The sequence below is a fragment of the Mobula hypostoma genome, chromosome 1, assembly GCF_963921235.1.
Source record: "Mobula hypostoma chromosome 1, sMobHyp1.1, whole genome shotgun sequence".
Lineage (NCBI taxonomy): Eukaryota > Metazoa > Chordata > Chondrichthyes > Myliobatiformes > Myliobatidae > Mobula > Mobula hypostoma.
Window position 1 is genome coordinate 30,981,965 of NC_086097.1, and position 12,294 is coordinate 30,994,258.

At 45.5% G+C, this 12,294-nt stretch overlaps 1 protein-coding gene across 2 annotated transcripts in view; it reads right to left on the reverse strand.

Annotated features, from left to right (window-relative positions):
* Positions 1 to 1,421: 1,421 nt before the first annotated feature.
* The window catches only part of brf1b (BRF1 RNA polymerase III transcription initiation factor subunit b), a 459,400-nt gene continuing 448,527 nt past the window's right edge, over positions 1,422 to 12,294 (reverse strand). For both annotated transcript variants that reach the window (XM_063045501.1, XM_063045512.1), the window contains 2 exons: positions 8,243 to 8,411; positions 1,422 to 6,746 (listed from right to left, as the gene is read on the reverse strand). In XM_063045501.1, the coding sequence (XP_062901571.1) occupies positions 6,709 to 6,746; positions 8,243 to 8,411 (207 nt within the window). In that variant the 3' untranslated portion in view covers positions 1,422 to 6,708. The remainder of the gene's footprint in view (positions 6,747 to 8,242; positions 8,412 to 12,294) is intronic.

Here is a 12,294-nt window from a genome sequence, read left to right on the forward strand (position 1 = left end):
TCCCTCTGCTCCTCCACACTACCAAGTATCCTGCCATTTACTTTGTACTCTGCCTTGGAGTTTGTCCTTCCAAAGTGTACCACCTCATACTTCTCCGGGTTGAACTCCATCTGCCACTTCTCAGCCCACTTCTGCATCCTATCAATGTCTCTCTGCAATCTTTGACAAACCTCTACACTAACTACAACACCACCAACCTTAGCGTCGTCTGCAAACTTGCCAACCACCCTTCTACCCCCACATCCAGGTCGTTAATAAAAATCACGAAAAGTAGAGGTCCCAGAACAGATCCTTGCGGGACACCACTAGTCACAATCCTCCAATCTGAATGTACTCCTTCCACCACCACCCTCTGCCTTCTGCAGGCAAGCCGATTCTGAATCCACCTGGCCAAACTTCCCTGGATCCCATGCCTTCTAACTTTCTGAATAAGCCTACCATGTGGAACCTTGTCAAATACCTTACTAAAATCCATATAGATCACATCCACTGCACTACCCTCATCTATATGCCTGGTCACCTCCTCAAAGAACTCTATCAGGCTTGCTAGACATGATCTGCCCTTCACAAAGCCATGCTGACTGTCCCTGATCAGACCATGATTCTCTAAATGCCTATAGATCCTATCTCTAAGAATCTTTTCCAACAGCTTTCCCACCACAGACGTAAGGCTCACTGGTCTATAATTACTCGGACTATCCCTACTACCTTTTTTGATCAAGGGGACAACATTCGCCTCCCTCCAATCCTCCGGTACCAATCCCATGGACAACGAGGACATAAAGATCCTAGTCAGAGGCTCAGCAATCTCTTCTCTCGCCTCGTGGAGCAGCCTGGGGAATATTCCGTCAGGCCCCGGGGACTTATCTGTCCTAGTGTATTTTAACAACTCCAACACCTCCTCTCCCTTAATATCAACATGCTCCAGAACATCAACCTCACTCATATTGTCCTCACCATCATCAAGTTCCCTCTCATTGGTGAATACCGAAGAGAAGTATTCATTGAGGACCTCGCTCACTTCCACAGTCTCCAGGCACATCTTCCCACCTTTATCTCTAATCGGTCCTACCTTCACTCCTGTCATCCTTTTTTCCTTCACATAATTGAAGAATGCCTTGGGGTTTTCCTTTACCCTACTCGCCAAGGCCTTCTCATGCCCCCTTCTTGCTCTTCTCAGCCCCTTCTTAAGCTCCTTTCTTGCTTCCCTATATTCCTCAATAGACCCATCTGATCCTTGCTTCCTAAACCTCATGTATGCTGCCTTCTTCCACCTGACTAGATTTTCCACCTCACTTGTCACCCATGGTTCCTTCACCCTACCATTCTTTATCTTCCTCACCGGGACAAATTTATCCCTTACATCCCGCAAGAGATCTCTAAACATTGACCACATGTCCATAGTACATTTCCCTGCAAAAACATCATCCCAATTCACACCCACAAGTTCTAGCCTTATAGCCTCATAATTTGCCTTTCCCCAATTAAAAATTTTCCTGTCCTCTCTGATTCTATCCTTTTCCATGATAATGCTAAAGGCCAGGGAGCGGTGGTCACTGTCCCCCAGATGCTCACCCACTGAGAGATCTGTGACCTGACCTGGTTCATTACCTAGTACTAGATCTAGTATGGGATTCCCCCGGTCGGCTTGTCCACATACTGTGACAGGAATCCGTCCTGGACACACTTAACAAACTCTGCCCCATCTAAACCCTTGGAACTAATCAGGTGCCAATCAATATTAGGGAAGTTAAAGTCACCCATGATAACAACTCTGTTATTTTTGCACCTTTCCAAAATCTGCCTCCCAATCTGCTCTTCTGTATCTCTGCTGCTACCAGGGGGCCTAAAGAATACCCCCAATAGAGTAACTGCTCCCTTCCTGTTCCTGACTTCCACCCATATTGACTCAAAAGAGGATCCTGCTACATTACCCACCCTTTCTGTAGCTGTAATAGTATCCCTGACCAGTAATGCCACCCCTTCTCCCCTTTTTCCACCCTCTCTATCCCTTTTAAAGCACTGAAATCCAGGAATATTGAGAATCCATTCCTGCTGTGGTGCCAGCCAAGTCTCTGTAATGGGCACTACATCATAATTCCATGTATGTATCCAAGCTCTCAGTTCATCACCTTTGTTCCTGATGCTTCTTGCATTGAGCTACACACATTTCAGCCCTTCTACCTTACTGTCTTTACACTATTTATTCTGCTTCTCTTTTCTCAAAGCCCCTATGTCTTGTCATTTAATCTCCTGGCTAGTTGTATATTCATGGAGCCAGCCTTCACCCCTGGTGTATTTTTGGGTGTCTGGAGTTTATACTCAGAGACTTTTGGAACAGACACCAGTATTGAATATTCAAAGCAGTTCAGCTAGTGCTACCAACATACAGTATTCTGTATATATTCAAAAATTTAAATAGGTGATTATAGCAATTGAAACTGTAGTTAATCATTTATCGATATCTTTGTGTGGAAGAAGTATAAATCTCAGAATCCTGAGATTTGCCTGGACTGGAGGTTTCCTAGTTTCCTATATTTCCTAGTTACTGTTTCTGTGTGGACCTCCCTGATGTGGAGATAATAGAGAGAACAGTGGAATAGTCTAGGACCAGAGGGCACAGCCTCAGAATAGAAGGACCTCCCTTTAGAAAAGAGATAAGGAGAGAATTTCTTTAGCCAGAGGATGATGAATCTGTGGAATTCATTGCCACAGATGGCTGTGGAGGCCAAGTCATTTAAAGCATATGTTGAAAGGTACTTGATAAGTAAGGGTGTCAGAAGTTATGGGGAGAAGGCAGGGAAATGGGCTTGAGAGGTAAAAAAAAAATCAGACATGAGCAAATGGTGGTGTATAAACAATGGCCCAAGTCTTCTATGTCTTATGGTTTCAATGACATGTCTGTGCTCTACACACTGTGCCTAACTCTATGACCAAGACCCAGCCTACGTCATTCACCTAACCCTCTGTATCCATGCCCACACACCACCAACCCTTGGCTGTGCACCATCCTCTAAGCCAACCTGTGACCTATGTTCCACCCACCAAGTCCATCAGATGCCACATCACTCTCCCTTAGGACAGGCCACTGCTATACAAGACTGACAGCGTTATCCGCAGTGACCTGGGCAATACCTACCCCCTCAATACCTACCCAGGAGGCTGAACCTGGGAGTACCATGGGTAATTTTAGTTACCCACACAGTAGGAAGGATGGGATTATGGTTTTATGGTCTTAAGCTGAAGAAGATGTCGAAAATATTCACAGGAATGTTCCCTGGGCTGGAGGGCTTGAGTTGTAAGGAGAGACTATATATATGCGGACTGTTTTCCCTGGAGGCTGAGGGGTGATCTTTCAGAGATATATAAAGTAATGAGGGGCACCGGTAAGGTGGATAGTCGGTCTTTTCCTGGGGGTTGGGGAGGCTAAAACTAGAGTGCAGAGGTTAAAGCTGAGAGGGAAGATTAAAAAGGGACCTGAGGGGCAAATTCTATACCCAGTGTGGAATGAGCTATTTAAGGTCATTTGAACAATACATGGACAGGAAAGGTTTAGGGGTTGAGTGTAGATAGGAACCTTTGTCATCATGGACCAGTTGGGCTGAAGGGCCTGATCCTTATAAATTTTGACACCTACATCACCTCAAGAACTATACTCTACAATGGACTTGTCTTTGATTGTGTCTTTGTTTTTTTAGAACTTAGAACAGGACAGCACAGTACAGGCCCTTCAGCCCATGCTGTGCCAACCTATATAGAAACATAGAAAATAGATGCAGGTCATCCACTTTGGTGGCAAGAACAGGAAAACAGATTATTATCTGAATAGTGGCCGATTAGGAAAAGGGGAGGTGCAACGAGACCTGGGTGACATTGTACACCAGTCATTGAAAGTGGGCATGCAGATACAGCAGGCGGTGAAAAAGGCGAATGGTATGCTGGCATTCATAGCAAGAGGATTCGAGTACAGGAGCAGGGAGGTACTACTGCAGTTGTACAAGGCCTTGGTGAGAACACACCTGGAGTATTGTGTGCTGTTTTGGTACGATTATGGCTGATCATCCAACTCAGAACCCTGTACCTGCCTTCTCTCCATACCCCCTGATCCCTTTAGCCACAAGGGCCATATCTAACTCCCTCTTAAATATAGCCAATGAACTGGCCTCAACTGTTTCCTGTTGCAGAGAATTCCACAGGTTCACCACTCTCTGTGTGAAGAAGTTTTTCCTCATCTCGGTCCTAAAAGGCTTCCCCTTTATCCTTAAACTGTGACCCCTCGTTCTGGACTTCCCCAACATCGGGAACAATCTTCCTGCATCTAGTCTGTCCAATCCCTCTAGAATTTTATACGTTTCAATAAGATCTCCCCTCAATCTTCTAAATTCCAGAGAGTACAAGCCTAGTCGATCCAGTCTTTCATCATATGAAAGTCCTGCCATCCCAGGAATCAATCTGGTGAACCTTCTTTGTACTCCCTCTATGGCAAGAATGTCTTTCCTCAGATTATATATAAATCTAATTCACAATCAATCTAACTCTTCACTTCTACACTGCGTATAACCTTCCATTTTACTTTCATCCATGTGTCGAAGAGTCTCCTAAATGTCCCAAATGTAGCTGTCTCTATCACCATGCCTGGTGCATTCCACATACCCACCACTCTGTGTAAAAACACCCCCTATATTTTCCTCCAAACACCTTAAATGGGTGCCCTCTGATATACAGCTTATATATTCACTGAGATACAGCCCTTATTCCCCTTCGAGCCACACCGCCCGGCAATCCCTCAAATTAACCCTGGCCTAATCACGAGACAATTAACCTTTCATCCAGTATGTCTTTGGACTGTGGGAGGAAACCAGAGCACCTGGAGGAAACCCACACAGTCACGGGGAGAACATGAACTCCCTACAAGCAGCAGTGGTAATTAGTACCATACTATGAAGCGTTGTGCTAACCACGCTGCTACCCTGCCACCCTGAATAAAAGTGCCGTCCGTTCACCCTATCTATGCCTCTTATCATCTTTCCTATAGTTTTTGTTGAACTGACTGCCCTGGACATCTTTAACCTTGTTCTAGCACCTCTTTTCCACAGAATAACATAATTTTTACTATAATTTTATGTATAATTCATGCATTATTTACATTCTGTATATTGTCTGTACCTATGTGCTTGTGACGCTGCTGTAAGCAAATTTATCAATGAAAGCTCAACCTCCCTGTACCTGTGTCCATGACAATAAACTCCACCTAACCCAGTCTGATTGTGGGCCCCCAGAGGGCTCGGTGGGTGCTGCACATTCTGTCTTACTGCAGGAAAAAAATGTGGGTGGAGTGGCAATGTATCAAGTTAATGCAAGGCTTTACAGTGCCAGCGATTGGGGTTCAATTCATGCCACTGTCTGTAAAGACTTTGTACGTTCTCCCCATGACCACGTCTGTTTCCTCCGGATACTCTGGTTTCCTCCCACATTCCAAAGTTGTACAGTAACATACTGTCATGCAAATAAAAGTATTACTCCGACAACAAACACACAGAGGACAGATACACTACATTGAGAAATTGCACGGCATCAGGGATAATCAGAATGGGATAAGTAGACTGTGGGAAGTACACAGCCCCTGAAATAAATGTGTGGCACTGAGGGTCAGGGAGCTGCAGCTGCAATGTATGCACTGGCGATGATGGTTTTCCACTGGTGGTGAATGCACTGCACTGCAGAAACTACACTGATGGAAATACACAGACTGGGGACAAACACTGGGGGTAAATACACTGGGGACAAACACATAAGAGGTAAATACACTAAGGGTAAATAGATGGGGACAAATGCACTGGAGGTAAACACACCAGGGACAAACACACTGAGGGATAAATGCACTGCACTGGAGATGATCAAATGGTGGAGCAGAATCAGTTGTCTGAATTGCCGAATTCTGCTCCTATGTCTTATGGTCTTAAGTTAAAAAGTCGGTAATTACATCCCTGTAAATAAACAGAACATATTCCAAGTAACACAGCCTGGTGACTCCATAAATAGGTAGCAATTTATACAGAGCCCAAAGGTTTCCTCCTCCTGACGAGTTTGAGAGGCGGAGCCCCAGATACAGTACAATTCCAGCACAATAATTCAACATTTCCCTCCTTTAGCGCGTACTTCGGGACTGGAGTTTGGACCCTTGGCAACCACGTACTTCACAGTTCTGATCTCTCTTCGGTCTGCTCTTCCTGAAGGCCACTGGCTCACCTCCACATAGAGGCACTCTGCAGCATCAGGCACAGGGGGGTGCGGAGACCTCTGTCCCTTGCATTGGCGCTTGAGGTATTCCCTGGGTTTTCAATAGGCCAACCTGTCTACTCTCACCACTCCCACTCTCGCACCTCTGCTCCACAGAATGTTAACCGTACAGGAATAGAAAACTAAATTATTCAAATTAATGGTAATAAATAGGAGCTTCTGTACAAAAATAAACTAAAAGAAAATCAAAAAGCCTTAGGTGGTCACTTCACTTTCCGAACAGGTAGTCAGTCCTTCAGTGGTGAGTGCAGGTGAGGTGCCAATGTTCCGGACCAGCCAGTGACAACACTTCCTTGTCACCGGAGGGGGGGAATACCGCCAACAGACCCTCTCCACCCAACGCTCGGGGGGATCTTCCCACTTTCCTTGCAGATTCTGAGACTTGCGTGGGGAAGGTGCCGACTAGCTTTAGAATCCCTCTTCGTCCTCCACTTCAAAACCGTAATCTTGAATGAAAGAGACAGAAAAAAAGATTAAAATATTAGGTCTATTTGTCAAATGTACAATGAAACCTTCAGTGAAATGCAACATTTACATTGCATCAAATCAGCGAGGAATAGCTGAGACATCCCGTTAGTGTTGTCACGCTTATGGTGCCAAATTGCATGCCCTCAACATACTAACCCAAACTTGCATGTCTTTGGAATGCGGGAGGAAACTAGGGCACCTGGAGGAAACCCCAGGCAGGAAGAACATACAAACTCCTTACAGACAGCCGCAGGAACTGAACCCTGATCTTACAGCTTGTGCTGTAAAGCACTGCCCTACCATGCCACCTCAAACTAGGAGTGTTTCAGCACTCAAAACTGAAGGTGATCTTTACGTTATTCCTCAGGTAATATCTCAGCCTCCATCACTCCCCAGGACACTTTCAGGCCCTTACAAATCTCCAGAATGCTGTAACCTGCTCTACATTCTACACCCCTCTCTAGCCCCATCCTTTAGAACTATGTAGAGACCCTTTGGCCCACAATGTTGTGCCAACCTTTTAACCTGCTCTAAGATTAATCTAACCCTTCCCTCCCACATAGATCTCCATTTTTCTTTCAGCCTTGCATCTTACTAAGAGTCTCCTAAACATCCCTGCTGCATCTGCCTCTACAACAGACCTGGCAGCATGTTCCATGCACCCACTACTCTTGATGTAAACAAGCTACCTCTGACATCCCCTCTATACTTTCCTCCAAACACCTTAAATGTATGCCCCTCATATTAGCCATTTCCATCTTGGGACAAAGTCTCTGGCTATCCACAATCAATGCCTCTTATTATTGTGTACATCTCTATCACATCAACTTTCATCCTCCTTTGCTCCAACGAGACCCTCTATAACCTCCCCCAGCTCCTTCATCTCTCTCTGCCTCCTCCAGGCACTAGTCATAGACAGAGCATAAAAGAAGGCCATTCGGCCCAATTAGTCTGTGCTGACCATTGACCTCTCCTTTACGTAAATCCCACATTAATCCCATTTTCCAATTCTTCCTACATTCCCATCAATTATCCTCAGATACTACCACCCACCCACTCATTAGGAACAAATTACAGTGCACATTAACCCAGATATCTTTGGGGTGTAGGAGAGACCCAGAGCACTTGGGGGGAGAGAAATCCTGTCACTGGGCCAATGTGCAAGCTCCACACAGACAATGCATGAGGTCGGGATTGAACTGGGGTCTCTGGTGCCATGACGCAGCAGATCTATCCATTGTGGTGTCACTCACCATCTCCACAGCCACTTCCAGCCCTTGCGTCACATCCTTCCTGTGACCTCCTTCGACTGTAGAACCTCCCAGTGCCCACACACCTCACACCCCATCTCTCCCTATCTCCATAACCACCTCCAGCCCCCACATTCCTCACCGAGAACATAATCCTTATTAGGTTGTTGTCCAACAAGCCCCATCAATTGCCCTTATCATTCCAAACTCTTGTCAGCACCCACCATTGCCACCGATCAGCTGGAGGGCACTGAGGCAGTTTTCCTCTTCCTCCTCCAGATCCTCCTCCTCCTCGACCTCTTCCTCATTGTACACCACGGGTCCACTCTCCACCAGCACGGCCACTGATGGGGCGGCCTGAGCATCAGCAGGTATTGAGTCAGAAGACGGAGCCTGCGGGAGACACAGATATCAGTGATGAATCCCCATTTCTACATCCCAGCCGATCAAATCATATAACGTGTGAACCATTTAGAGTCATTGAATCATGGAGCACTACAGCACAGAAACAGGCCCTTTGGCCCATCTAGTCCATGCCGAACTGTTATTCTGCCTAGTTGCATAGACTTGCACATGGACCACAGCCCTCCATACCCCTCCCATCCAAATACCTACCAAGCTTCTCTTAAATATTACCATCGAATCCGCATCCACCATTTACACTGGCAGCTCGTTCCATACTTGCATCATCCTCTGAGTGAAGAAGTTCCCTCTCAGGTTCCCCTTAAATATTTCAACTTTCACTCTTAACCTATGGCCTCTGGTTCTAGTCTCACCCAACCTCGGTGGGGGAGAAAATGCTTGCATTTATCCTCTCTATACCACTCACAGTTTTGTATACCTCTATCAAATCTCCCTTCATTCTCCTACACTCCAGAGAATAAAGTCTTAACCTATTCAATCTATCTCTATAGCTCAGGTCCTCAAGTTGAAAATAGAAATAGAAAATAGAAAATCTACAGCACAATACAGGCCCTTCGGCTCACAAGGTTGTGCCAAACATGTCCTTACCTTAGAAATTACCTAGGGTTACCCATAGCCCTCTATTTTTCTAAGCTCCATGTACCTGTCCAGGAGTCTTTTGAAAGATCCTATCGTATCCGCTTCCACCACCGTCACTGGCAACCCAATCCACGCACTCACCATTCTCTGTGTAAAAAACTCATCCCTGACATCTCCTCTGTACCTACTTCCAAGCACCTTAAAACTGTGCCCTCTTGTGGCAGCCATTTCAGCCCTGAGAAAAAGCCTCTGACCATCCACATGATCAATGCCTCTCATCATCTTATACACCTCTATCAGGTCACCTCTCATCCTCCATCACTCCAAGGAGAAAAGGCCAAGTTCACTCAACCTATTCTCATAGGGCATGCTCCCCAATCCAGGCAACATCCTTGTAAATCTCCTCTGCACCCTTTCTATGGTTTTCACGTCCTTCCTGTAGTGAGGTGACCAGAACTGAGCACAGTACTCCAAGTGGGGTCTGACCAGGGTCCTATATAACTGCAACATTATCTCTTGGCTCTTAAACTCAATCCTGCGATTGATGAAGGCCAATGCACCATATGCCTTCTTAACCACAGAGTCAACCTGCGCAGCAGCTTTAAGTCTCCTATGGACTCGGACCCCAAGATCCCTCTGATTCTCCATGCTGCCAAGAGTCTTACCATTAATACTATATTCTGCCATCATATTTGACCTACCAAAATGAGCCACCTCACACTTATCTGGGTTGAACTCCATCTGCCACTTCTCAGCCCAGTTTGGCATCCTATCAATGTCCCGCTGTAATCTCTGACAGCCCTCCACACTATCCACAACACCCCCAACCTTTGTGTCATCACCGAATTTACTAACCCATCCCTCCACTTCCTTAAACAGGTCATTTATAAAAATCACGAAGAGTAGGGTCCCAGAACAGATCCCTGAGGCACACCACTGGTCACTGACCTCCATGCTGAATATGACCCATCGAGAACCACTCTTTGCTTTCTGTGAGCAAGCCATTTCTGGATATACAAAGCAATGTCCCCTTGGATCCCATGCCTCCTTATTTTCTCAATAAGCCTTGCATGGGGTACCTTATCAAATGCCTTGCTGAAATCCATATACTCTACATCTACACCTACTGCTCTACCTCCATCAATGTGTTAAGTCACATCCTCAGATCACCCTGTGCAGTCACGGTGTTTCAATTGATTGTAGTAAAAATACACCTCTATCTGAAAGGTCCAACTGCTGGTGAGCCAGTATCCTGGCAAAAACTACACCTTGAAGACAAAAGAACACTCCAAGAAACTCAGTGAAAAGCACAAGTCAGGAGATTGATACAAGAAAATTTCCAAGTCACTGAATATCCCTTGGAGTACAGTTAAGTAAATCATCAAGAAAAGGAAAGAATATGGCACGCTGTAAATCTGCCTAGAGCAGGCTGTCCTCAAAACTGAATGACCAGGCTAGAAGGGGACTAGTGAGGGAGGCCACCAGGAGACCTATGACAATTCTGGAGGAGTTTCAAGCTTCAGTGGCTGAGGCGGGAGAGACTGCACATACAACTGTTTCCTGGATGCTTCACCAGTTGCAGCTTTATGGAAGAGTGGCTAAGAGAAAGCCACTGTTGAAAATACTTACATGAAACCTCGGCTAGAGTTTACCAGAAGGCATGTGAGAGACTCTGAAGTCAGCTGGAAGAAGGTTCTGTGGTCTGATGAAACCAAGATTGAGTTTTTGGCCATCAGACTAAACGCTATGTTTGGCATAAGACAAACACTGCAAATCATCAAAAACACACCATCCCTACAATGAAACATGGTGGTGGCTGCATCATGCTGTGGGGATGTTTCACAGCAGCAGGCCCTGAAAAGCTTGTGAAGGTAGGGGGTAATATAATGCAGCAAGATACAGGGAATTCCTGGAGGAAAACCTGATGCAGTCTGCAAGAGAACTGCGACTTGGAAGAAGGTTTGTTTTCCAGCAAGACAATGACCCCAAGCATAAAGCCAAAGCTACACAGGAGTGGCTTAAAAACAACAAAGTTACTGTCTTGGAGTGGCCAAGTCAGAGTCCAGACCTCAATCCAATTTGGAATTTGTGGCAGGACATGAAAAGGGCTGTTTACTCATGATCTCCATGCAATCTGACAGAGCTTGAAGAGTTTTGTAAAGAAGAATGGGGAAAAATTGCAGTGTCCAGATGTGCAAAACTGGTAGAGACCTATCCACACAGACTCAAGGCTGTAATTGCTGACTAAGGTGCAGCTACTAAATACTGACTTGAAGGGGGTGAGTAATTATGCAATCGAATATTTTGTGTTTAATAACTGTAATAAATTTAGACCAATTTGTAGAAATTTGTTTCTTTCACTTTGACGTGCAAGAGTCTTTTCTGTTGTTCAATGTCAATAAAGCAAAATTAAACACACTGTAATTCAATGTTGTAAAACAGTAAAAGATGAAAACTTCCAAGGGGGAGGAGTGAATACTTTTTATGGGCACTGTACGGCTCCCCCAATCTTGCTGTCATCTGCAAATTTGCTGATACATTTTACCACATTATCATCCAGATCGTTGATATAGATGACAAACAACAATGGATCCAGCTCCGATCTCTGGGGCACACCAATAGTCACAGGGCTCCAGTCAGAGAGAGAACCATCTACTGCCACTCTCTAGCTTCTCTCGCTAAGCCAACATTACCATTTCATCTTGAATGCCAAGTGACAACTTCTGAACCAGCTTCCCATGCAGGACTTAGGCTTGCTAAAATCCATGTAGACAACATCCACTGCCTTGCATTCATCAACTTCCCTGATAATCCCCTCGAAAAAATCTGGAAGAGTGGTTAGAGATGTCCTACCATGAACAAACCATGTTCACTATCCCGCAAGCAGGCCCAGTCTATCCAAATACTTCTATACAATTAGTGGCCTCTTTATTAGTAACACTTGTACACCTGGTCGTTACTGCAAATCTCTGGCAGCTGATGGTTTAAGATGGCGCCGGTGAATCACAGCGATGCCTTTCTGGCGACAAACACAACTATTTCATTACTCACACTTTTACTTCAAAACGATCACTGCAATCAGTAGCCTTTCCGAGTGGAACTTTTGAACCACTTGTACGACCTAGCATTTTTGCGGTGTGAACTGAAATTTCGAAGGTGCAGGACGTTTGTGGCATGGCATTATGGGCCGAATCGAGGTGGCAGGGCTGGGTCTGGACCTGAGAGTGGAGAGTGAGCCAGTGTTTAGGCACTGCTGGACTGGACTTGGAGGTGA